The 26,374-nt window shown below is 59.2% G+C and overlaps 2 protein-coding genes across 3 annotated transcripts; both read right to left on the reverse strand.

Annotated features, from left to right (window-relative positions):
* Positions 1 to 1,916: 1,916 nt before the first annotated feature.
* LOC106890174 lies at positions 1,917 to 12,449 on the reverse strand. Its single transcript, XM_014945792.1, has 4 exons — positions 12,303 to 12,449; positions 9,208 to 10,844; positions 6,789 to 6,884; positions 1,917 to 5,312 (listed from the first exon to the last, which is right to left on the reverse strand). The coding sequence occupies exons 1-4, from the start codon at positions 12,324 to 12,326 to the stop codon at positions 2,573 to 2,575; spliced, it is 4,497 nt and encodes a 1,498-aa protein (XP_014801278.1). The 5' UTR covers positions 12,327 to 12,449; the 3' UTR covers positions 1,917 to 2,572.
* A 1,027-nt stretch (positions 12,450 to 13,476) lies between these two features.
* On the reverse strand, positions 13,477 to 19,451 carry LRRC15 (leucine rich repeat containing 15). 2 transcript variants are annotated; one of them, XM_014945817.1, is made up of 2 exons: positions 19,416 to 19,451; positions 13,477 to 16,680 (listed from the first exon to the last, which is right to left on the reverse strand). In XM_014945817.1, the coding sequence occupies exon 2, from the start codon at positions 16,673 to 16,675 to the stop codon at positions 14,951 to 14,953; it is 1,725 nt and encodes a 574-aa protein (XP_014801303.1). In that variant the 5' UTR covers positions 16,676 to 16,680; positions 19,416 to 19,451; the 3' UTR covers positions 13,477 to 14,950. The 2 variants fall into 2 exon arrangements, with proteins under 2 accessions (XP_014801303.1, XP_014801302.1); XM_014945816.1 differs by lacking the exon at positions 19,416 to 19,451 and adding an exon at positions 18,335 to 18,891.
* Positions 19,452 to 26,374: the final 6,923 nt, after the last annotated feature.

Genomic DNA, 26,374 nt, shown 5'->3' on the forward strand with positions numbered 1-26,374 from the left:
GCCCCCAGGTCACCTTGCCTCCCACCCACCTCTCAGCCCCTTCCCTCCTGGGGAACACCAGAGTGAGCCAGGGCAAATGGGAATGGCTGCTAATTCCTCCCAGCCCAGCAGGGCTGCAGCCCTCCGGGGGTCTGCCCCACAGCAATGGAGGGAGCCAACTCCTGCCCGCGAGCCAGCTGCACCAGCCCGGCCCTGGGAACACGGGCGGCTGTATTTTCATTGCAAATTAGAAATCAATCATAGCAGGAAATTCCCGTGCTGAGAACACCCTGGCTATGATTATTTCACAGCACTCGGAGGTGTTCTGGGCACTTAGAAAGATGTGGCCCTTTTCGGGGTATTACAGGGCAAATTAGTTCTCAAGGCGGCTGTAGGAATGTTGGCTGTTGGGTTTCCGGAATGGGACGGGCGCAGGTGGAGGCCATGGGGTTTTGTGCTGCTTTGGGACACACCACCCCTCCGCAGAGAGGCAATCAGCACGCTCCGGAGCCAACACCTCTAGCCTGACCCCAGCTTTATTAATAACAAGTAATTAATATGAGAGCGGACGTGCCTTGTGTCTCCGAAGACCTTTTAAGATGTGATTATGTTGTGCTAATCTCACCCCGAAGTACTTCCCTGTTTAGACTGCGCTGGGCCATTAAATATCTGAAAAGCCAGCGGAGACCCCCCCTCGCCGCCCCGGGAAGTGCTCGGGGTCTGTTCCCCAGCAGCCAGGCCCCCCCCTTTCAAACCCTCTAAATCAAGTATTAAGTTGAGCCCATCTGGACTGCCAGGAAAAACACTCCCTCCCCTCATCTGCGTCTCATTACCCGCCGTGCCAGCCCCGGCCCCGGAGCCGCTCGCTCCATCCCGCCCAGATGTGCTGCCCCACGCTCGCCTCCTGTATTTCACAGCCGTCAGCAGGACTTCAAGGAGCAGCCGAAGGGCCTGTAACACTGCACAGGCTCTTAGCAAAGACATATATCCAGGTCCCTAATGCATAGCCCTTTTCTCCCTCCCTTGGTCTTACGGCAGGCGGGGGAGCTGGGGTGCTCCGGGCTGCCCAGCCAGGTTTCTGAGCAGCTTCCCCGCGGCTCTTTGCCCAGCACATGTCCTGATTTTCAGAGGGTTTTTTCCCCACAGGGACCCTCCAAAGCCAGGAAGCCCCTATGTCCCACGCGTGGGGAAGGGGATCCAAAGGCAGGGTGGGATGGAGCCAGCAGCAGTGGCAGAGGTGAGGAGTTGAAGTCAGACACACCTGCGACTCTGCGGTAATGAGGATGATTAAATTTGGGAGCAGCTCGCCTGGCACAGGGCACAGTCAGCACTGAGCCCAGAGCACAGTAAGGTACTCAAAGACCCAAACCAAGGAACAACCCCTGTGTTCATCAGCTAAAAAAAAAACACCTCCTGGGCTAAAGCTTTCCAGTGAAAGCTTCACCACTTACAGAAAACCCCCCAGATCAGCCACTTGTGTTTAAGTTTGGTGCTTTTCTGGCCTTGGTGGCAGCCCAGGACCACAGAGGTGACGGTGCACATCAAACCTGCATTTACAAGGAGAGTTCTCCCCTTCCTCCCAAGCTCCCCAAGAGCTTTCTACTGCCCATCCTGCAGTCGGGGCTCGGCATCAGGTGAAGTTACGGTATGAGAACCACACAGCCGGCCATGCTCAAACATTACTCTTCCAGAAAGGCCAGGGCAGGCAGCATCACAAAGAGGTTTTGGAGGCACGAGATTAAAGAGGGGGGTGAGAAGCATGTCTCTTGTCTCACTATGCCTCTGCCTGCAAGAGGGTGTGTGCAAACCTGGTCCTACACCAATCCCTGAGGGCCAGCACTGGCTGGGCACCCCATGCTCCAACAAGTAACAGGTATCTCCTGCAGCAGGTCATGGAGAGAAAAGCCCTGGGATGAAAGTCCTCCTCTCACCAGCCCTTGAGTGAATGGCAGAGATGCAGAGGAGGCTTTAATATCAGTAGGGAAGAAAGGGAGAAGAAGGAGAGAGGTCAGGGTGTTACGAGGGACGGACGTACAGGTGCTGGCACATCCCGTAACGCGATGTGGGGAAGAAGCCAGGGTGCAGGGCAGGAGGTCTTGAGATGTCCTTCACCAAGGACCACTTGCAGCCTGCAGGTACCTGCCAGCAATGGGGAGGACATTCAGGCAGGACCCCCAAACTACAAGCAAGAGTGAGCTGTGATCGAGGTCCGGCGAGGTCTCAGCTGGCCGGGAGCAGGGTCTCTGGCATTTTGGTGCAGAGTCTCCAGGGCCACTCAGGGGCCTCTCTGCTCCCGGTGGCCCTGGGCAGATGATGGCAGCCACTGCCTGTGTCGGGATGCCATCTAGCGTCACTTGGCAGAAGGGCCTATCAGGCAGTGACCATGCACAGGCTCCCTAGGCTCACAGCATCTCCAGGGGCCAGCTGGGAGGCACCCCAAAACAGCATGGGTAGTGGGACACCCTCTCCTGGGTGACCGAACCCCACCAATGATGGTCCACACCCCATGACATATGCACCCTGTGACCAGCACGGCTCCAGACCCCCTAGGAGGATGACGGGCATTGGGTAGGTCACGCAGGGGCGATGAAGCTCAAAGCAGTGCCCAGGCTTGCTCAGGGGACCCCGGGGCAGCCAGGGCTTGGAGACTCAGCAGCCTCACCGGTGGCACGGGGTCACCCTGGCAGCGGGTGGCTTGGTGAAGGAGGAGGGTGAGCATCCCCCATAGCAGCGTGCAGGCCACCTGCAGCACCAGCGCGGCCAGGCCCAGGGCCAGGGAGACCTGGCAGTGCCGTGGGCTGGACCACAGGACAAAGCCCCAGGCATGATGGCCACTGGGAGTCAAGGGTGGAGAGGCTGGCCAGGGGCTTGTACAGTCTCTCAGTGGGGGGACAGGAGGCATCGGAAGTGGGATGGTACCTGCAGAGGTGGGAGCTTGTTGGGGAGCAGGCTGGGTGCCAACTGTGGACAAGCTCCACGTGGTGACATGGTCCCGCTCCACACCTGGCGCAGGAGCCCTGTAGGGTGGCCAGAGTGCTGTGGCTGAGGCTGAGACAAGGGAGATGCTGGGTGTCACCCCTGGGGCAGCATCTGGCCTCTCTGTGAGTGCCATAAGAGCAGGAGGCACTTGTCTGGTGCTGGCTGCCAGTGTGCTGCCTGGCACTGGTGTGGTGGCAGAAGCTAGAGTGGACAATGCAGGCTCTGAGCTGGTGGTCCCAGGAGGCTGTAGACTTATGATGGCTGAGGTTGGACACAAGCTGAAGGCCTCCTGTGGCACATCTGGCAATGGGGTGTTGATGGAAGCCTTGGGCAGTACAGTTGTTGATGGGGTGGTGATGGAGGCTTCAGGTGGAACAGCTGGTGATGGAGTGGTGATGGAGGTCTTGGGCAGCACAACTGGTGATGGAGTGGTGATGGAAGCCTTGGGCAGCATGGTTGATGATGGGGTGGTAATGGAGGCCTTGGGCAGCACAGTTGGTGATGGGGTGGTGATGGAAGCCTTGGGCAACACGGTTGATGACGAGGTGGTGATGTAGGTCTCAGGCAGCATAGTCAGTGATGGTGTGGTGATGGAGGTCTCGGGCAGCACAGCTGGTGATGGTGTGGTGATGGAGGCCTCAGGCAGCACAGCTGTTGATGGGGTGGTGATGAAAGCCTTGGGCAACATGGTTGATGTTGTGGTGAAGGTCTTGGGTGGCACAGCTGATGATGGGGTAGTGAGGAAAGTCTTAGATGGCATGGCTGATGATGGAGCAGTGAAGAAGGCCTTCACTGGCATGGTGGGGAACATGGCAGAGGTGGCCACAGGTGACAGCATGGCTGGCGGTGCCATGATGGGAAAAGCTGCCAATGACAGTGTGGTTGGTGCTGCAGCGGACAAGGCTCCAGGTGACAGCGAGGCTGACATCCTTTGTGGTGGCGTGGAAGCAAATGGCAGAGATGAGGTAAAAGCAGCTGAAAGAGGAAGAGTAACTGGGCAAATTAAGTGGTCATCCTTCAGTGATGTCACTGCTCGCCCTGACAGGTGGGGTGGACTCTTGCATGACACTTGGGTGGACAATTTAACTTTCTCACTGTTCCCCAGAATCCAGCTGTGCAGGTAGCAGAGATTGCAGTCACATCTCCACGGGTTCCCACTCAGATACACTGAGCTGAGCTTCTTCAGGGGGTCCAGGAGCCCTCGGGGGACACTCTCCAGCTGGTTCTTCCGAAGGTTGAGGGTTTTCAGATTTGGAAGAGAAGCAAAGACGTCACCATCCAGAGCAGAGACCTGATTTGTGTCTAGCTGGAGATCTGAAAGCTTGCTGAGCCCAGCGAAGGCTCCTCTTGGCAGGGTTGCTAGCTGGTTGTGGGACAAGACGAGTTTTCCAAGAGATGTGAGGTTGACAAAGATGCCATCCGGAAGTGTAGCCAAACTGTTCCTGCTCAGGTCCAGCTCACGCAGCTGCGGCATGGCGTCAAAAAGGCAGCAGGGGAGCTCTGTAATGTTGTTTGAATCCAGAGTCAGCAGCTTCAATTTGTTTAAACCAAAAAATCCCTGGAGTGGGAGAGCCCCGATGAGGTTGTTGTCCAAGAGGAGTTTCTCCAGGTGAGGCAGGCTCCTCAGAAGCATGGGTGGCAGCGCCTTGAGCCTGTTCCTCTGGAGACTGAGCTCCAACAGACCTGGCTGACCATCTAACAGCTCCTCTGGGAGGTCCTGTAGCTCATTCTCATATAGCCGGAGGACTTGCAGACGGGGGAGTTTGCTAAAGGCATCCCCAGGAAGAGCTGTGATCCTGTTTCTAGCCAGGTCCAAAAACGTTAGATTGATGAGAGAATCAAAAACGCCATCTGGAAGAGAAGGGATTGCATTGATATGCAGGGAGAGCTCTCCCAAGTTCTCCAGCCCATCAAACAGGCCTTTAGGGATATGTTTGAGGTGGCTGTCCCTCAGCTCCAGCCTCTGCAAGCTTGGGAGGTTTTGGAAGGTACCCACAGCTAGTTCCTCTAATAAGGCACCAGAGATCTCCAAGTCCCTCAGCTTCTCCAAACTGTCAAAGGCCCCAGGTTCAACTGTCTTGATCTTGTTGCCAATAAATAAAATCTTGATCAGGTTGGGCATGTACCTGAAGGCACCTTTCTTTATAGCAGTGATGCTGGTTTGCACGAAGATCATCTCAGAAATGAAGGGCTTTGCAATCTTTGGGATCTCTGTGATGTCATTTTTTGTCCCTCTGTAGACCTCCTGGTAGTCTTTGGGCATTTCATAAGGATCTTCACCTGGGATTTGATCTTGGCATTTATAGTGATAAAAGGAGAGGCAGAAAAGGAGAAAGAAATGCCGGTACATTGTCCTGAAAAAAAGGTTTCAAAAATCAGTTATGAAGAACAGAAAAATCTCTGTCCACAGCTCCTGAACTGTGGTACCACACTTCATTCATCTTTCAAGACTCTTCTATTCACATACCACAACTCATTTTATGAGAAAAAGGGAGACTATCCAAGCCAGCGTACGCTGCACTTACAGGAGTTCACTGCCATTGGTACCGAGGGATGGAGAGGAAGGGAGAGCGACCCAGCTCACGGCTTGGCACTGGCAGACACTCCAGGAGGGGCAAGGGCTAGACAGTCTGTTCTCTGGCCCTCCTTGTCCCACATTTGGGCTGCAGGCTTGGCAACTGTCAGGGTGAAGAAGGCAAAGCGCTGCTCCCATTAGCGCTGCCCCAGTGGGTCCAGCAACAGCCCATTCATCCAACAACAGAAGCAATTCAGCCCTGCGTTTGCTAATGAGGGATCAGCAAGGGACCCAGGAGCCAGCCAAGACCAGGTGACCTTGTTTATTCAAAAATTCCACACTGTGTTGGATGGACTTGCTATTTCACTCAGTTCAGGAGAGTTATTTAAAACATTACTTCTAAGCATCTCCTTTTTGGGATTCTTCCTGACCACATCATATTTTGGCCTTAGTTATGCAGCTTTTTCAGATACAAATGGTTGAGCAGCAGCCAAGCTTTAGGGCGAGGCTCATTAAAAGTCTATGAGATGTCCACAGATTAGCTGTTTAATACCTAACATTTAGGGCTGCGACCTGCAGTTAGGAGGTGAAGTCACTGACACCCACCCACCAGCAGCCCACCACTTCCATCGAGCCATTTGGAAACACCCCGCTAACACATCAGTTGGGGTTTAACATCTGTGAGCATCGCACCAGGACAGCAGTTTCCAGCTTGTGATTCACAGCCCTGGGTGGGAGCAGGGGAAAGAAGGGCTGTGGGTTGCTTCTTGGGTGGCCATCACATCTGACCACTCAAAAAACTTAGGCTGGGAGGGTAAACTTGCTATGAAAAGTTAATTCCTGAAAAATGTTGAGAGGTCAGCAAATAGAGGAGGCCAAAAGCTACTGGGTTTGAAGAGAAACTGATGGGACGTGAGGTATGTGCCAGCTGCTCCCTGGGGCTCCCCAGGGCAGAAGCTGCTGCTGATCCCTGAGGGTGCAAACATGCCTCCTTCACTTCAGCTGCAGGGGCAGTGCAATGGGTTAAAGGCAGTGGTGGGAACAGCCAGACTGACTGCAGAGGGATGAAAATAAACAGTTTTGAACTGCAAAGCTTTTTTTAAAACCCTCCCTCACGCCGTCTGACTGCAGCAGACCTCAGTGTGGTCCCCTGTTTGTCCCACCCTCCAGGAGCACAGGGACACAGAGGCACAGCCCCAGATCACGGCGCTACAGCCTCTCGTGCTCCTTGCTGCAAGGAAACGATCAACAGCTCCCCAGAGCCATCCCTCCCTGCACGTTTTAAAGAGCAAAAAAAGCATTTTGCATCACTTACTTGGCCGAGCACTTGCGAAGGAGTCCAGCCACCGGAGTGAGCCACACCAGGCGAGGAGCGAGGTCACCAGACTGGGGTCCCATCACCTGGCCAGCTCTTTATCCACGGCCCAGGCACAGGGCTTGGTTTCATGGGAGGTCAGGGGGCAGGTCTGCACGGGGAGATAAGGGACAGCTGGGGAGCAGGCAGAGGAGCGGTGCCCCAGCGTGGGGGCTGTTGCAGAAACCCCTCGGGGAGGATGCAGGCACGTGCTCCCTAGGTGTTATCTGCTGGCACCACTCAACTAGTCACATCCAGGGAAACCTGAAGATCTCCAGGGCCAGCCTGTTTTGTAGCTGATGGTCTCTGCAGCCCCGTATCTCCACCAGCATAACCCACCAGCTTCACAGACACCACCCCCACCAACACAACAGAAAGGAGTTTCCTATTTAAAGCTTTTCCTATTAAAAATATCCAGCTGTTTCCTTCCTCAGGAATTGGCTGATGTAGCTAAAGGTGCTGCTCTGAAGCCATTTGTTTAAGCTCATAATGGATGTCATCTGTGGCTGGACAGATATGCTGACACCTGGGTCTGGGCTCAGCCCCACAGCCCCACACCTCGCCGGCCATGGGGCTGGGGCTGCGTTGTACCACCCGAGCACAAGCCAAAGACCCTCCTGCAGGGAAACCCAGGGCTCCTGGATGGTGCAGGGTGTCTCGTGGGAAGAAAACACCCTGTTTGATTCAAATACTTAAAATGACAAGGCTTCATCGCTTCCCACTGGATAACTGTGCTAATCGCATTTCTTCTTTGTTTTTCACCTGCTGTTACTAAGGTTCAGCTTGGGCTCCTGGGCTTTCCTGGTAAACTAAGACACACTCCAAACTATTGCACATTTTCAACAGCCTTACCCTTTTCCAGTGTCAATCCTGTATGCATCCAGGTCCCCACTCGGTGCCAGGCTTCTCCAGAGGGTGCAGGGTGGCAGGAGCCAGGGGGAACAGGGGGGTGGATCTTGCAGCAGGAGTGACACCAGCCTCCCCAGGCCTTGGACCCTGTGGTGTGGCAGCTGTGCCAGGGCTTGTGAAGCTGCAGCCAGCCCCAGCATCCCTGCTCCAGGCTTGGGGCTGGCCACACCAACATCACCTGGGAGGTGGCCACAGCAGGGTGGCAGTCCCGTGTGCGGGGCAGGCAGCAGATTGCCCGTGCAGGGTGGTGTTTGGGGGTGCAGCATGGCCCTCCTGCCTCCTGGGAGCGTGGGGCCGGCATCCAGGGCACGGCTAACACAACACAGAGCCTCCACTTTGCTCGCAGCCTCCGGCTGGGCAGCAGCGGGCAAGGGGCTGGCAGAGCCCACAGCCCGGCTGCCAAAGGGGCAGGCAGGGCCGGGCAGGCTGGCCCGGAGGTGGCCAGGGGCAGGCAGGGCTCTCCCGGCTCCCTTTAGCCCGGCTCGGCCCCTGTCGCAGCGGCCGCAAGATGGTGCAGCAGCACCGCACGGCAGCGCCGCAGCCCAGGGGCGTGCACCGGCACACGCACGGGCGTGCTGCTCACACCCACGTGTGCGGGCACCCACGCACTCACGCACACACGTGCACGCCCCCCACGCACTCACACATCTGTGCACCCGCACATGCTTCCACCCACGCACTCACACATGCAGGCACCCACGTGTACACGCGCTCACCCCCACGCACGCGTGTGTGTGTCCCCACGCTCACTTTCTTAGGGCACCACTCACCATCACCCGCTGTCCCCTGGGTGTGGATCACCCTCCATACCTGCTGTCCCCTGGGCTGGCAGCCCTGCTGGGACTTTGTGCCCCATCTCCATGGTCCCCGGGGGCTGCGGAGGGGCTGCAAGCCCAGCTGTGCCAGGGTGGTTGGGGGGCTGGAGCCCACCCTGCAGCCAGGCAGCCCATCCCCTCGCTGGGCCATGGCAGCACTCACCCATATCTCCGTGAAGTGCCCCACAGCACAGCCCTGCCCCAGGGGCTGGTGCCAGGCTGCAGCCATGTCTCCCCAAGGAAAGAGGTGAGGCTGGAGAGCTGCAATGGGCAGAGATGACCACACCAGAGAGCAGCACCTACTCACCACCGGGCACCTGCATCCATGGGACACCACGCACAGCCCCAGCCTGGTCCCCGCTGGACCACAGCGACCTTCACTTCCCCCCAGATAGTGCAGGGGAAGTGTTTCCTCTCTCCGTCATGGGAACTGGTTGCACAAAAATAATATATACATTTTAATGACATTTGAAATACACAGGAAAAGCACAGCTGCAGGAATAAATACCACCAGGCCACCTCTGGCGGAAAGCTCGGTGGCAGCTGGTGACCACGGCAGGGGTAACAGAACAAGATAAGGTGCTGGTTCCCAGGCTGGTTTGGAGGTGGCCAAAACAATAGCAGAGCCAAAGCAGCACCTGCCCGATCCCTAGGGCTCAGCAGGGAGACCTGGTGAGGTTTCATCCTCACTCCGTGCGGTGATGAGGACACTGACCTGCAGCGTGCCGCAGCGGGAGCGCAGCACCCAGGCACCCTGGTACGCCAGCTGGCCTGGTACACCAGGAGGAGGAGGAGAAGGAGGAGGGAGACGAAGGCTGAGCTGCTGGCAGCTCGTGGCATCGCAGGCCATGTTTATGGTGCCCTCGGAGTTGCTGTAGGTGCACCGTTCCGGAGCATCCTCCCTTGGCTCCCTGTCCAAGCCCTCCTCTGGGGGTACGCCAGACACTCCTGGGCACTTCAGCTGTCTCTGGGGGACTTCTAGCAGGGACCGTCCCCGGAGAGCAGCGGGGCTGACACAGAAGGCTTGTGCATGGGTGAGGGGCTCAGCAAAGCCCTGGAGCCAACCCAGGAGGTAGGTGAGGTGGCAGTCACAGGCCCAGGGGTTGTAGGCCAGTCCCAGGCGTGCCAGATCCCCGTTGGCATCAAAAAGCCCCTGGGGCAAGCGGGCCAGGCGGTTGTGGTCCAGCTGCAGGGCAGTGAGGAGGGGCAGCCCGGCCAGCAGCCCAGCCGGCAGTCTGGAGAGGTTGTTGTGGCTCAGCTGCAGCTCCACCAGCCCCACCAGCCCCTGGAAAATCCCGGCGGGGAGGTGGGCCATGGCGTTGTGTGAGAGCACCAGGGTCTGCAGCGCCGAGAGGTTGGCAAAGAGCCCCTGGGGCAGTGTCTCCAGCTGGTTGCGGGCCAGCGAGAGGTGGAGGAGGCCAGGGGTGCCGGCAAAGAGGGTGGCAGCTAAGGTGGCCAGGCGGTTGCCCTCCAGGCTGATGACGGTGAGGTTGGGGAGACCGGCAAAGATGTCGGGGGCCAGGCTGCCCAGCGCGTTGTGCTGCAGCTGCAGCCGCCGCAGCCCCCCCAGCCCAGTGAAGACACCGTCCGGCAGCTCCTCCAGCCGGTTACCGTCCAGGTGGAGCTCGGCCAGCTGGCCCAGTGCCCTGAAAGCACCGGGGGGCACCCACGCCAGCAGGTTGTCGCTGAGCTTGAGGAGGCGGAGGGTGGTGAGGGGGGCCAGCAGCCTCTCTGGCAGCTCAGCCAAGACATTCTGGGAGAGGTCCAGAGTCTGGAGGTGCCCGAGCGGGTAGAAGATGCCGATGGGCAGTGCCTCGATCTTGTTCCCTGACAAGCGCAGGTCCTGCAGGTGGCAGACAGGGGTGAAGAGCCCCGGCTGCAGGGAGCGGAAGGCGTTGGCAGCCAGGGAGAGCTTGCTGAGGCTGGGCAGCCCCATCAGCATCCCCGGGCTGACTGTTGGCAAGGGGTTGCCTGACACCTCCAGCTCGGTGAGGCTGGGCAGACCCTGAAAGGCACCAGCCTCCAGCTCCTGGATGTTGTTGTTGAGGAAGACCAGCTTGGTGAGGGTGGTGCTGGAGCCCAGGGCCCCACTGCGGACGCTGCTCAGGGCCGTCTCCACGAAGAAGAGCTGGGTGGCATTCCCTGGCAGGCCCGCCGGGATCTCCCGCATCCTCTCCTCTGAGCAGAAGACTTTGGAGGTGTCGTAGCATTGGCAGGCAGGGGGGCAGGACAGGGATAGCCCCTCCACCAGCAGGCACCCCAGCTCCAGCAGCACGTAGACAACCAGCCTGCACTGGAGAAGGAGCCGAGCCTCATACCCTGCCTCGGCAGGGCAGAAGTTGGCACCCACAGGTGGGTGCTGCTGGGGAAGTGGCTTTTGCAGCCAGAAACACAGGGGAACAACCCCTGGGGCACTGCCAGTGCCAGCAGTTGCCCCAGCCATGGGGCATCCCTCCAGCCCCAGCCCCACACATCACCCCAGTGCTCCCGCTGAGGGAAATGGGAGTACTTTACTCCCAAATCTCTCCTCACCTGCTCCATACAGTGGGTCAGGGCTCTTCCCCTGCACCCCAGGCCTGCTCCAGCCTGTCCTGTGACAACCAAGGTGATGCCACCCTTGTGGACAGTCCCCACATCCTGCAGAGCAGCGAATGAGGTGGAAGCTGTGGGATCCCATGGGGCTGTCAGGGGAATAGGGTCTCAGGAGATGTCCCCATGGGCACAGATCTGGCTGCTGGGGCAGGAGAAGGTGTGAAGCAAGGGGATGTGCTGCACACACAGGGTGGTGGGGACAACACCACAGGGCTGCTCTGCGCTCAGTGACAAAAGGAGCAGGCTCCACTGGTGACATTTCTAATTGCCCATCAAGTACTTTGTTCTCTGCGAGCAACCAGAGCAGCATCAAAAAGGGATATTTGGCTTGACCTGTTCAGCCTGTTCCCAGTCTGGGAACAGGAAGGCACTTTTTGAACACCTGAGCAAAGCAGTGGCCTCCAGACCTCTACTGGTCCCTCCCTGCTTGGGACATGGAATCACGGAATTGTCAGAGTTGGAAGGGACCTCTAGAGATCGTCTGATCCAACTCCCCTGCCAAAGCAGGAATGCCTAGAGCACATTACTCAGGACTGCATCCAGGCGGGTCTTGAAGATCTCCAGAGAAGGGGACTCCACGACCCCCCTGGGCAGCCTGTTCCAGGGCTCCGTCACCCTCACCGTAAAGAAATTTTTTCTCATATTTGAATGGAACTTTCTATGTTCCAGCTTGAGCGTGTTGCCCCTTGTCCTACCGCTGGAAACCACTGAAAAGAGTCCAGCTCCAACATCCTTCAACTCACCCTTTAGATACTTATAAACATAAATAAGGTCTCCCCTCAGTCTTCGCTTGTCCAGGCTAAAGAGTCCCAACTCCTTGAGCCTTTCCTCATAAGGGAGGTGCTCCAATCCCTTAATCATCTTTGTTGCCCTATGCTGGACTCTCTCCAGTAGTTCCCTGTCCCTCTTGAACTGGGGGCCCAGAACTGGACGCATGCCAGTGATGCCAGGTAATGGGGGATGCTATGTGCCCCACAGCGATGCCCACCTGCAGAGCTGGGGATATCCCAGCCTTACATCAGCGCTCCAGAGCAGCATTGGGCTTGGCCTTTTCTTTCCACCATCTCACTTCTTGTCACACAGACCCAACAGCAGCTCCCACCCATCCCAGTCCCCCACCCTACCCCCAAGCCACCCAAGCAGTGTGGCTGCCACTTACCGAGCTTGGCATCACTGGGAACATCACCAAACCTGCAGCAGGTTTGCAGGGACACCGCTCGCCGAGATGGGACGATGTTTTCTGGGGCGGATGGGAAGGCGGGCGAGGAGCCGTTCCTGCTGGGGCGGAGCTGCCCCTTGCTGCTTATCGGGAACAGCAACCCGTGTCCTTGGAGCACTTCGAAAAATAGCCCGACCCCAGAGGGCTGGGGGTGAGGCCAGAGGCAGCCGCCAGCGAGCATCCTGGCAGGGAAGTGGGGTCCTGGCCCCGGATGTCCACTGGCCCAGGGACAGTGGCAGGGAGCTCTTGTCACCAACGTCAGCATCTTTGCTTGCAGCAGCCCTCCAAGAGCTCCCCTAGACTTCATTAAATCTCAGTGGGGAATGGGGCCAGCAAACATCCCTTGCATGAGAAAGGGGACCGGGCATAGCTTAGCAAGGCAAAGCAATGCCATGAGGAGGAGACCACACTGGGACCATCATGTTGAGATGTACCAGGTGCTTTGTTGCCTGGGACATATACCCAGCCAGCGGCAGGATGGCCAGAAGGACCCGTGGACCAGCTGGACTCCCCAGGGTCTTGCTACCTGCCTGTGGGAGCTGCATATGCCACTTTAAGGGCCCGTGTTGGAACAATCTAGGGTGGCAGTGGCCATAGAGGCACCCCCAGAGGCAAGAGGAGAACACGTGTGTGTGCATTCAGCCAGACCGATGGAGCAGACAGTGACACACAAAGAACTTAGCTGACACAAGCCAGCAGCAGCCAGCTCTGAAGGGAGACATGTGAGCTGCCCCCCACCCCAGGCTGGTGCTGGGTAAACCCTCATGTGTCCTCACCCACCATGGCTTCCTGTGCAGTCCTTCTTCCTGGCGCCTGTCTTGAGAAGTTTGCTGGGGTCTCAGCTCACTTTCCAGAAACCATCCTGCTGCTGTTGGACAGCCAAGCCCCTTTTAGGTCCCTCACCTCAGGTTGGAGACCAGGGACCACCATGGGCTCTGGGACTACAGCCCACTAACCCTCTCCCAGCTCCACCAGCCCACGGGGGCTTTTCCTCAACATGAAAAAATCTCTCAGCAGAGGAAATCAAGCACAGCTCCTGTCCCTGCTGGGTTATTCCCCAGCTGCATACCACAGAGGAGCAAACACACAAGCTCTTGGCACTGGACAACTGCACTTTAATGGAGAGATCACAGAGCAGCACCTAACAGACCCATGGCACGGTCCCGCATCTCCCAATGCTGTGCATGTCCCAGCCCAGAGGAACATCCCGTCATGTGCACGAGCGTGGGGCTGCTTGTGCCTGTGTTGGCTCATAGGGTGCCATGAGCAGCCAGCACCATGGGGTGCACATCAAGTGCGACGCTTGTCCCGTGGCAGTGATTCCCAGGCAGCCTGGCACCGCTGTACCATGTGTAGAGGTGAGGTGGACTCTTCCATAGGCATACCATGGCGTGCACCACCAGCAATCCCCCTGCCTGAGGGCTGCAAGCAGGCAGCAGGACTGGGCACATAGAGTGGGAAACTTGGGGTGGGAAGAGGAAAGGATGTAGCTTTGCCAGGCAAAGCAGGGCCAGGCTGCTCATGGGCCAGCAGGGTACCCACAAGTGTGTTGAGGCAGAGAGGGCCAGAGATGGGGGGCAGCAGGAGTGGTCCCATAAGGCAGCAGCCCCAAGGATGCTTCAGCAGCCCTAGGGTACAAGCGCAGGAGCCTCTCCCAGCCCTTGGCAAATAGCCCTCGCAGGAGAAAGGGCATTTGCAACGTGCCCCTGGGGAAGAGGCACAGCCAGGCAGCAGGTCCACGCTTCCCACCCATCACCCCACCTCTATAATTCCCCCACGGCAGCACCCATGCAAGCTTCCCCGTCACCCACCCATCTAAGACAGGGTGCTGCAGGCAGGGACATGGCCACAGGAGGGTGAGCACCAGCGTGAGGGGAGCAGGAGGCTGCTTGGGGTGAGGGAAGGCGCTGGCAGTGCCTGCAGGCAGGGAGGGTTATGGCTTGGATGCAGCCGCGTCACCCGGGGTGTGCCACCCCAAAAGCAGCACCCGGCCCGGGCAGCCCAGCCCCGCGGGGATGTTCCTGCCCAGACGCAGCCAAGCTACAAAGCAGGACAAGGACATGGGGATCTGCTTGGGGCAAAGGTGTGTGCTCAGCTCCTGGGCCTGCGTGAGGGTGAGCACCCGCCTGCGCGGGCTGGGCCTGAAGGCATGGAGGAGGGAAAGATGGGGAGAGGGTCTGGGGAAGGGCAGCAGGCAGTGCTGGAGGGGAGGATGTGGGGTGAAGGATGGGGAAGTCCTGTTGTTTGGGGTAAGCACCATCATGGCCAGAACGTGGCTCCTTGCTCGAGGGGTCCCTCTCAGCACCCCGGCTGCTGCCCCCAGGCAGGGAATGAGCACAAGAGGCTACGCTGGAGGCAGGAGGGGTTGGGGACAGAGGGCAGCTGTGGGGGGTCACCCGGGGGGACACCCTGCTGTGGAGCAGGGGCAGGGCAAAGCAGAGCAGGACAGGGGGACGCGCAGCACACAGGGTGATGCTGGTCTGTCCAAATCAGCGAAGGCAGCTGACACAGAGCTGCCATCCTGTCCCTCAGCCCCATGGGGAGGGGACACCCCACCAGCACTGCTCCCCCCAGGGTCTGCCGGGCACTCAGGCTTCATTAGGTGCCTTCATCCTCATGAGCACGACATGGCTCTTCTTTCTACAGCCATAGACCACCAATGCCACGAGAGCAGCGAGCAGGGCCACGCACACCAGCACGATGACAGCCACCACCACCCCTCTCTGCATGCGCGTCAGACCCCACCGGCCCCTCTCCTCCTCCTCCTCTTCCTCCTCCTCCTGGGGGGAAACGGGCAGCCCCATGGGGGCCTCCGTCCAGGCACCCTCTGGCAATGCCACCTCAGAGGAGTGATCGGGAAGCGGGGTGCTGGGATGGGGGGAGGCAGTGGGGGACCCCGGGGAGAGGAGCTGGTCCTGCGTCAACCCAGCGATGGGGATGCCCTGCAGGGCAGGGGGCTGGGCGCAGAGCGGGGGTATCTCGCCCACCTTGTGGGGGTTGTTCTCCAGCCATCCCCGCAGGGGCAGGATGCCCTCGTCGCAGCGCCAGGAGTTGTTGTGCAGCTTCACCTCCCGCAGGGTGGCCAGCGGGGAGAAGATGCCAGCGGGCAGGTACTCCAGGGCGTTGGCATGCAGCTGAACGTGCCGCAGCCCCGGGGTGGCCCTGAAGAGGCCCCGTGGCAGCATCTGTAGCTGGTTGTGGTGCAGGGAGATGTTCTGCAGCTTGGGCAGCCCCTCCAGCACCTGGGTGTCCAGGCGATGCAGGGCGTTGGAGTGCAGCGACAGCTCCAGCAGCTCCCCCAGGCCCCGGAAAGCTCCCGGTGCCAAAGAGCGCAGCCGGTTCTTGCTGAGGACCAGGAGCTGCAGCTGGGTGAGGTTGCTGAAGACGGCGGTGGGGAGGGTGGAAAGCTCGTTGTCATAGAGCCACAGCTCCCGCAGGTTAGGTGTGGGCCCGAAGGCGCCGGGGGAGATGTCCCGTAGGCGGTTGACGTGCAGGGTGATCTTGGCGAGGGCATGCAGGGGCAAGAAGATGCCACTTGGCAGGGTGGCAAGGAGGTTGTTGGAGAGGTAGAGTTTCTGCAGGTTCCCGTTGTGCACGAAGAGCTCTGGGGACAGTGTCTCCAACTGGTTCTGGTGCAGCCCCAGCTCCTGCAGCTCTGGCAGCCCATCGAAGGCTCCCGCCGGGATCTGCCGGAGCCGGTTCTCATAGAGCCGCAGCACCTGCAGCCGCGCCAGCCGCTCGAAGGCTCGGGGCGGCAGGCGGTCGATGTTGTTCCTGGCCAGGTTGAGCTTGGTGAGGCTGGTGAGCTGGTCAAACACCCCCTCCTTCAGCTCCTGCAGGTTATTCCCGTGCAGCTGCAGCTCCTTGAGGTTGCTCAGGTGGGCGAAGTGGGAAGGCTCGACCTGGAGGATCTGGTTGCTGGAGAGAAGCAGTGACTCCAGCTTGTCCAGGGGCTCGAAGACCTGCACAGGGAGCTCCTGCAGCTTGTTGCTGGCCAGGCTGAGGTAGCGCAGGTCGGGCAGGTGCTGGAAGGCCCCGGGGCTGATGCGCGACAGGTTGTTCTTCTCGATGCGCAGCCCGATCAGCAGGGAGGCGTTGCCAAAGGACGCGTCGCCCAGCTCGGTGATGCGCGTGTTGATGATCTGGAGGGTCATGGCATTCTCAGGGATGGGGCTGGGGACCGCGGTGATCCTGGCACCGGAGCACTCCACCTGGGCGGTGCGGGCGCACTGGCACTGCTCTGGGCACTGGCCACGGGCCAGCTGGATGCCCACCAGCAGCAGCAGCCACCGCCACCAGCCTCTCCGCTCCATTGGACCTGCAACGTAAGCAAAAGAGGGGGGTTCAGTCCCTGTGATTTCCCAGCCCCCCAAGGCCACTGCCGGTGATGTATACTGCTTTCTCCCTGGAAAAGGCCACCGAGTGTGGCCACACTCCTGCCCCCAGCACGGCAGAGGAGGGCAGGCAAGGAAGGCTGGGGACAGGCAGGGCTGGGCACAGCCCAGGCGGGAGCACGGAGCGGGACAGAGCCGGGGGCTGCGGCGCCTGGCTGCCATACCACAGCTATTAGTGGCATCCCTGGCGTCCCCCCCGCTCGGCCCCTCCAGCAGCCAGGAGCGTGGTGGTTTCCTGTTTTGCAGTGAGCGTGGCAAGCTGTTGCCAGTGGCACTGGCCTCCCAGCACCACCAAACAGCCATTAATGGGATCCAGCCCGCAGCACCCACCACTCAGCAGGTCCTGGGGATGCTGGGAAGAGGGTACTCTCCCCCCGCACCTCTGAGCACCCTCCTAGCTCTGCCCAGCAGCAAGAGCCCCTGTCACAGAGCCAAGAGCAGCGCTGGCACTCACTGCCCGGGTGTGCATTAACTCCAATCCCACTGGAGCACGGGGCAGCTGGACCCTCTGCCAGCTCCCCAGCCCATGCCAGGTACCGGGATGGCCCTGTCTGCCCCCCATCCCTAGCAGAAGGTCTCAGCCCTGGCTGACTTTGGCCACGAGAGCAGGACATTCAGTGCAGGTACCCATGTGCAGGGTGATCCTGGGGGCATTGTCCAGGGGAGTCCTGGAGCCCAAAGGGAGGGAGAGCTTTACAGCAAGGTCCTCCATCACTCCACAAGCACATACACCCTCTCCTCCCTCCTCTGGCCGGGGAGTTTTCCCCTCTCTGTAGATCAAAGCAGCAGCCTCATGCCAGGCTGGCACAGAGCAGCCACCCACTAAAAACTTTGAGCAGCACAAGGTAGGGAGAAAACCCGTGGCTCCCCCTGGCCCCAAGCACAGCTCAGCAGACAGACAAGTCTTGCAGCACAGGGGTCTGGGCATGGCATCCTGGCTGGCACAGCACCCTGGGGTGCTGGGGCACAGCCCCTGCCCTCCACCCCGGGCTCCCTCCAGGGAACGCGCTTGCTCTCCGGCGGGGAGGGAGGAACCCTCCACAAGCCAGCGCAGTTTATGTTTTCCATATGGAAACAATCTGCATCCAAGAACAGCTTTGTTTATAGCAAGCCATTTATAAACTTCCCCAAATGCTCTGCACATCAAAAGCCCTGCTCCTGTCACTCCCTGGTAAGGCAGCTGAGAGCGCATCCAAGCTGGAGCGCCCTTCAGGAAAGGCAGCTGGAACCAATTTATCTCCTTTTTTCTTCTAGGGACAAAACACTTACAGAACAAGAGGCTGAATATTCCCTATTGCTCAGCCCCTCATCCCACTGCTCTAACCCTCAGCCCCCCTAAATGTTACTTTGCCCCCCTTGATTTTCTTTATAGGTTATTATTTAAGATACATTGCCTATGTAACTATTTTAGCTCCCGCAATGCCAAAGTGGGCTCACTTAGTTGGAGAGCCCTTGCAAGGCAAACATCTCCATCAAATCAAAAGATGCTCAACACACAGATCCTGCCACCACCCCCCAGAGCTGCCCCCAGAGCTGCCCCCAGCCGCTCGCAGGGGCAGTAGCAGAGAGGAGACTTACCCAAGTGTCCTGCAGCCACGAGCACTGAGCGAGCACAGCTCCGTGCTGGCAAGAGAGCCGAGTGTGGTTCATGCTTCCCCTCCCAGTATATAACCCGTCCAAATCAATGAATCAGCACAGGGGCAGCGGCGGGGTTAGGGAAAGCGCTGGAGCAGAGCTGCTTCCAATTCCGATTTCCTCGGCAAACAGAGGGAGCGTCTCAAGGATGGAGGTTTGGGTTTCCCTCTCCCGAACCCCAGTGCTCTTGTCTGAAGACAAGCAGATGCCCCCACAAACAGGCTGCTCACGTCAGCCATTGTCTGGGTACCAGCTCTGCCCTGGGACCCCCGTGGTCCCCCCGTGGGACACAGCTGGCTGCCCCAACCCATGGGATCAGGCAAGGCAAAGCCAAGCCCCTGGGCATGATCCTGCCCTTCGATGTCACACATTCCCACTGGGACTACTCCACAGCATCGCCTCGGCACACACATGGCACTTGCCTCCCCGGGTACAGCCCCTGCAAGCGTCAGGACCTCTGGCCGTGCCCCCAGCCCAGGGCTGGCAGCCCCCCAGCACGCTGACTCTGCCCAGGGTCCCAGCACTCGTTCATGCCCATCCCCCCTCCCCCCCAACAGGAGATGCAAACTGGCCAGGCACCTGCAAGCACCAGCTCTGAGGGTGCTGGAGGTGTCACGGCGCGGCCACCAAGCAGGGATTAGTGTTGCTGCAGGTGCCAGCCAGAGGCCAGGCTGTTTCAGAGAGCCCTGGGCAAGCCGGAGCGTCTCCCACCAGCACTGCCTGTGCACTGAGAAATGCCCCCCATGCCGATGGCAGGCAGCCTCGCAGCCCCAAAATGTCACATGCTGCCATCTCCCAGGGGCTGCGGTGCAGCCTGAACACTGCTCTTCATCCTCAGCAGCCCTGACACCCGGGTGATGGAGCCCAGCACGCAGGGGTGTTTGAGAATCGGGGCGAAAGCCCATCCCATCCACTTGTTCAGCGTGCCTGCTGCCCCCCTGCCCTGCCCCCTCCGGCTCACAAGGGTGCACGGGGGTGCCCTTGGTCCCTACCACCCAGCCCGGGTCCCCCCACCTTTGCCCACCTCTTCTGGGCAGCCCTGGTCCAGCAGCCACCGGGAACGGATATTGGGAAGGAAGCAGCTAAGGAGCGCTGACGTGCGTGGCCCCTTTGGGCTTCCTGGAGCCAGAGCAGCCCCGTGCTAACCACGGGGCAGCTGGAACTTCCCTGATCACGTCTAATCCTGTCTCAGCCCACCCATGTTTCCGCCAGCCACAGCAGCCCCTGCTCAGGTCCCAGCCAGCGCTAATGAGCTGCTGGAGATGGGACCAGGAGGGGGCTGCTGCCGGAGAGGGGTGAGGAAGGCCGGCTCCATCCCCATGCCGCAGCGTGTCCTGCCATGCCCAGAGGGGTGGGAGGGCGAGGGCTCTGTGGGGGGACAGGGACCCTGTTCAAAGCAGAGATCGAACCAGGATAAACAACGAGGGAGGTGGGGGGACAGGGACCCTGTTCAAAGCAGAGATCGAACCAGGATAAACAACAAAGCGCGGGGACAGGGAGGGGAGTTTCCAGCCAGACTCAGAAAAGGCAACAGGGATCGTGGGAAGAGCGTAGGGAGCGGGACCTCAGCTGGAGGCAACTGCCACCAAGATGTCACACTGCACGGCAGGCCCAGCTGCTGCGGGACATGCTGGATGGCCATGGACCCCTCCCCAGCCAGGGACTGAGCGCTGAGGCTGGGGCTACCCCTCGGGCACGCTCCTTGACTGCTCCTGGGGCAAAGCAAATTTGGGCACGGAGAAGGGGCATTTTAAAAACACCACCCGCAAGTTCTTCAGCTCACACTCTATTGACGTAGCACATTTTCCCAGCAACATGGTTCCCAAAAAAGCCCGCCCTGTTTCCTTGACAGCGATGCAGCTGGAGGTCAGGCTGTGGGCTTGGGAGCTGCCTGCTCCCTCCAGCCCTGGCACGAGAGCCTTATTGCCCCCTTATCACCAGCCCTGTCTGCCCGCTGCCAGGGCCAGCGCTGCTGGGCTCCTGCCCGCTCTGACTCATCCCAGAAGCACACAGCGCTTCAGCAAGGCAACACAGAAAATCAAACCCCAGCACTTCCGAAAAAACCACCACCCCAAACCCAATCCAACAGAGGAATGTCAGACTCAGCTCCTTCCAAGCAGCGCTGCCCCGGGGGGGAGGCAGGGATGCAGGGGTGGGTACCCTCAAACACCCTGCCCCCCAGGAGGGGAGCGCTCAGGTCAGGGACCCCATGGCCATGCAGAGTGCCAGGGTGACAGCCCTGCCAAAAACCCAGTGCCCAGGTGACAGCCCTGCCAAAAAAACAGCTGTCTCTACCCAAGCCCTGGGAACCTGGCTCCGGCTCCTGGTTGAAGGGGATGAGTCTGTTTTCAAGACGTCCCTAAAAATAAAGCGAGGCTGAGTAACAGCACAAGCCCGAGCACCGCACCCGCAGCCGAGAGGGACCGGAGGTGAGCACACAGGAGCTGGCCCCGGGCTACGGGCAAGGGAGGGGAGCTGGGGCTGTGGGAGCCTGGGACGGCAGCACAGGCAGACACACGCCACACAACTGGAGGGGAGAGGCAGCTCCCAGAGACTGAGGATGTGATCGAGGGTGAGATAAGCGTTTTGCAGAGGGAGGCTGCTCCGCACAGCTGAGAGCTCACATGGTGCTGGATGGAGCAGAGCAAACCTCATTCCATGGGAAAGCCCCCGAGTCCAGCGGTGCTCCTGGGGGCCTTCCCCAACTCCAGCCAGGCTGAACCCTCCCTGACCAAGCTCGGGGTGGCATGGAATCACTGCTGTGTCCCTACACTTCTAAGGGGATGATGGTGCCCCTGTGAGATGGAGCTGGCAGCAAAACCTGGGGTCACAGCTGTGCTGGGGGAGGAGGCTCCTTCCCCCAGAGCCCCCAGCCCTCTTCTCCAGCTGCTGCCTGCACAAACATGGTTTTCTGACTACTCACCAAAGGCAGTGGCCAAACGCCGCTGCGCAGGAAAAGCAAGTGTGTGGTGCTGCTGAAGCCCATCCATCCGTCCTCTGCGGCAGTCCCAGCCCAGCCGGGAGGTGCCCTTGCACCCGAGAGCCCTCAGTACTTCCTGCAAGCTTTTCTCATGCTCCTGAGCCCACAGGAGGGCTGGAGATCACAGATTCACAGAATTGCCTACGTTGGAAGGGACCTTTAAGATCATCTAGTCCAACCACCAACCTAACTCTGAAAACAAACAAACAAAAAAAAACCACCAAACACCAACACTAAACCGTATTCCCGAGCACCATGTCAACTCATCTTTTGAATATCTCCAGGGATGGTGCCTCAACCACTTCCCTGGGCAGCCCATTCCAATGCTTGATAACCCTTTCAGTGAAGAAATTTTTACTCGCATCCAACCTGAACCTCTCCTGGTGCCACTTGAGGCCAGTTCCTCTTCTCCTGTCGCCTGTGACTTGGGAGAAGAGACCAACCCCTGCCTCTCTACAACCTCCTTTGGCAAGTGGTCCTGGCTAGGGTTACCCCTTGTGCTTTGACATAACACTGCCTGGGGTTCCCAGAGGCTGGGAGCAGGCAACCCTTGGCCTCGCTCCCCAAGCTAATTGCATTTAACACAGCCTGGGATCCCAGCCCCACCAGGGCTCCCGTCTGTCCTGTGACCTCTTGCACAAGCCCTGGTGCTCCCCTGTGCTGAGCTCAGCCCTGAAACACCACCAGCCAGAGAGGTCCCAGGAGCCCCAGCACAGCAGCATCACCTCTTTTTGGGGAGGTCAGTGAGACAGTCCCAGGTCCGTGCCCCCCCCATGCTGGCACACCTCCAGAGTGTCCCCACAGCCCAAGCGGTGGGCACAGCAAAGCCGAGAGGCTCTGAATCACCAAGGGACTCGAGACTGCTCGGAAAAACGCATGTAATCGCTAAAATTAGCAGCTTGTGGGCTTGGCCGGGAGAGCGTGTCGCTCATCTGCCAAACAGCTGAGCACGCTCGCCCACGCCACACGGCTGCACAGCCCGGATCCCCCTGGCCCCCGCTCCCCCCACACCCACCAGCTAAATTGCCACCTCTAGGAGGGACAGGACATCCCCAGGACCTGCCATTGCCCACCACCCTGCCACCCCCCACCACCGCCCCAGTTATTCCTCACTGCTGTGGAGAGCCCGTCTCTCTATGAGAAACCCCCCGGTGGCCCCCGGTGCTGGCAGAGACCAGCTGGTCCAGGGCACGGGGCCAAACCCCGCTCTGCTGCAGCGGGGAGGAGGGCTGGGGGCCAGGGGAGGGGGTCCCCTTGGTGCTCCGGGGTGGGAGGGGGACACAGACACCTCTGCGCTTGAGCTGTGCAGCAGAACACATAGGCTCAAGCCATGTCTGAGGGTGAAGGATGGTGCCTTAGTCCTTGGGGAGCAGTGCTGGGCCACCCCTCCGCCAACAGAGAGGCACTAGCAGCCCCTTCCCCACCACACACACTGCCAACCCCAAACCAGACAACCTCCACAGGGCCAGTGATCCAGCCTCTGTGACTTTCTCGGCTCCCTACTGGAAACAGGGCCAGGGCTGCCTCGCTTCTCGTGGCTACAGGATGCCCCATCCGCATCCGGGGACAGGCGGGGGGGCATGGCCTGCCTTCCCTGGGGACACACATGTTGGGGTGGGAGCTTCAGGAAGGAGCAGCAGCCCTGGTACCTCCAGGACGGGCAGCAGGGATAGCCATCAGGCTAAACCTCCATCCAAACACCAGCATGAGACCCACCACAACCCTCCTGGAGCTCCAGGAAAACAGCATTTAGGATCTCAAGCTCTAGAGCAGGGCTCATGGCCAGCAGAAACGTCTCCTCCAGGCTCGGCCCTGGCCCAAGCCCTGAGCGATAGCAGCAGCACAGAGGGCTTGGCGCGGGCTCAGGGCAGGGCTAAGCTGGAAGGAATGTGGGGCTTGTGGCCAAGTCCGCCTGGAGAGATAATCCGAAGCGGAAAGAGTTTGTCCGATGGGAGCTGCGGGAGGGGGGAAGGACCGGCTGGAGCAGGAGGCGATGGAGGGGGACTCTCCCTGCTCATGCACCACAAAGTGTTTGCTGGACCAGCTTCGCCCCGTTCCCCATCTCCATCCCTGACACCAGGGAGTGTCCCAGGGACCCCTTCCCGACACCCCAAGGGGGAAGGGGCCCCATCTCTCCCCAGGGCCAGGGAAGTGCAGAGGAGCACAGAGCAGGCTGCAGAGCCACCGCTGGCCCCCAGCCCCGGGCTTTTTTCATCGAGACAGACACAAAGGCACAGCTGGAAGCCTGGCATGTCGGGGAAAACAGACAGCCCTACAGCAGTGATTGCTCAAGAGGTGGCGGGATGTCTCCGGGTGCCGCTGGAGTGGCACTCACCCACCACGGCCCACAAGAGCCCTTGCCAGGGCTTATCTGCCCAAAAACACCCAGGAGGGGAGGGGATGTGAACTCCAACCAACTCCAGCTAGGAAAATGGAGGCGTAATACCTCCTTAGGTGGCCCATCTCTGGATAGAGCAGGGGCAAAGCAGGCGCTTCAGGCCTCCTGATCAGTTTGTAAACACTCACAACCCCACTCTTGTCCCATGGGAACGTGCCTTTGGCTGCATCTCCTCCCAGCTATTGTGTTATCCCTCGGAAATGCCGCGCTCTGATATCACGGCTGCTGAATCAGCTTCCCCAGGCGAGATGTGCTGGTCGGAGGCCCAGAGGAGACACAGCCAATGCTCTGTAACGTCAGGCAGAGGATCCCAGAGCTCCTGCCTCGCAGCCAGCAGTTGCACACACTCCTGAACCATGGAGCGCTGCTGTGTGTCTTCTCTGAGCACATTTGCCATCACCAGGTTTCTCTTTGCCATGGGGAGAGGAAAGACCCGAGGGGCAGGCTCCGATCTTGCTGCTGGGTGCTGGAGGGCTGAGCTGCTTGAAGCAGGCACCTACCTGAGCTCACTGCCCTTTGCAAGCAGTGACAAGGGCCCCCCAGCAGCTACTGGCTGCTTGTGGCAGAGGTGAGATGGAAAGGGCAGAGACACCAGGGACACAAGCACAGGAAATGGGTGCTGGAGGCTTGAAAGGGTCCTGCAGGCAGAGAGCTGCAGGCACTTCTGGCAGCAGTTAATTCCCTCCTTGTCACTGCGCTCTTCAGGGACACTGGGGTCCTGACAAGCAAAGGAGAGTGGCACCTGCCAAGACATCAGGCTGGAAACACGCTGTGTTCTCCATGGCCTGGCACAGGGGGCAGAGCTCCCACTGCTCCAGGATTTCCTAAAGCAGAGAGAGCAGGAGCAACTGCCACGGAAAGAAGCGTGTGAGGGAACCGAGGGAGTTACAGAAGACCCTGGGCTCCACTTTGCTGGTGATATATCCCAAGCACTCCTGACCAGGATGTGGCCCCGGAAGCAGCTCCTGGACTCGGAGGTCTGGCTAACACGGAGGGCTGTTAACGGGGACTCTGCATCCTGTACAGGAGCAGAGGACGTGGAGCTGATCTCCTCAGCCACTGGGTGCAGAGATGCTTTGCATCCATCCTTTCCCCAGCAGCAGGGACCCCCAGGACCAGGGATTAGACACCTCCCAGCTTTTCCAGACCACTGCCCTCCAAGGCCAGCCTGGTGGTGAAGGTCAGGCAGTAGATCGTGGAGGAGTAGTCTACAAGGACTGGGAAAACCCTTGCCAACAGAACTGGCAATGGCAAGCCACGGGTGCCATGGGATGGCAGCAAGGCAATGCTGCCCAGAGAGGGTCCGAGGAGCCCTCCCCACCGCCTCCCACCTGCCACAGCCACCGTCACGCTGACCTGGAAACACAGCAAAACAGAGACAGGGTATAAATAAGCACATTCCTGGATTTCCCAGCCCAGGGAATTTCACAGGAAGGGCTGAACTCTGCTGGGCAGCAAGCAATGAATCAGAGGCAGCTGAAAACAGGACACCTCAGAGGAAGAGGTAGTAGAACACCCCAGGCCCTTATAGCTCCAGCCTTTTGTTGTCTGCTGACTTCACTTCCCCGTCTGGTCTGGCTCAGTGCAGGGAAAGCCCGATGACAGCACGCAAAGACAAATCATCATCATCCTCCTCCTCCCAACCCTTGCCTGTGCGCAGCCGTGAGCCAAAGCCCCACGTGCCAGAGCTCGGCCACTGCCCGAGGGGAGCCAGAGGAACCACACGGAGACCCAGCCGGCCCCACCGTGGGCTGGGGTGGCCAAAGGAGGGCTCACAGAGATGGCAGCTGCTGCTCAACCCATGATCTTCCACAGGTCGGGCACCAGGGTGCTGTACGCCCATACAGTGACTAAACTGCTGCTCTTTCTTACAAATCAGACAGCGTGCATCAGAGTGCCTGTAGCCACGAGCCAATAGCCACCTCCGTTCACAAAACAACTCCCTCGTTAGTCCAGATTATACTTATCTCCTGCCCGCTGCGAGCAGATGCTTGCGTGGCACCAGTACGATGGCGCTGGAGCTGGCACAGCACTAAGTGGTCATTACAGCTCTCCAACCAAGAACCTAAATTTGTCATAACTGCCTCCTTTAAAGCACTAGCATGTAACCACCCAGAACCACCACCAAGAAAGCTTTGTGTTGGTTTTGTGCTTCTCTCTTAAATATATTACAAGAAATATTCTGGAGCTCCTGTTTATGAATCCAGCCCCAGTTTGCTTCGCACCAGCAGTAGTGAGTGAGTAGAGAGTATTTCTCTTTCTTCGATGGCTCTAACTACCATTTTGCCAGGCTTGCTAAGTTTTGCTAAACTTCACCAGCAAGACAATGGCTATTTAACACCACAGAAGCACGTTGCCTCTTTTCACAGCCTAGAAAAGGAATTCAAGTCAAGCAGCAAGAGCACCCTGAAACAACACAGTCCATAGTTTGTTCTCATTGCTCAGAGCAGCTCACAGCAGGGAACACACCAAAAACCTGCAGCAAATGTAAGCTCTCTTCACCTCAGGCTTGTAAAGTGCCATTTCAAGGCCGGCCAGAGAAGACCTCAATAGTTAGAAAGTCAGTAAGGCTACAAAAGGACTCCTGGAGTGTTGGGTCTCAAAG

Source organism: Calidris pugnax, unplaced genomic scaffold (genome assembly GCF_001431845.1).
Source record: "Calidris pugnax isolate Ruff unplaced genomic scaffold, ASM143184v1 scaffold111, whole genome shotgun sequence".
Classification (NCBI taxonomy): Eukaryota; Metazoa; Chordata; class Aves; order Charadriiformes; family Scolopacidae; genus Calidris; species Calidris pugnax.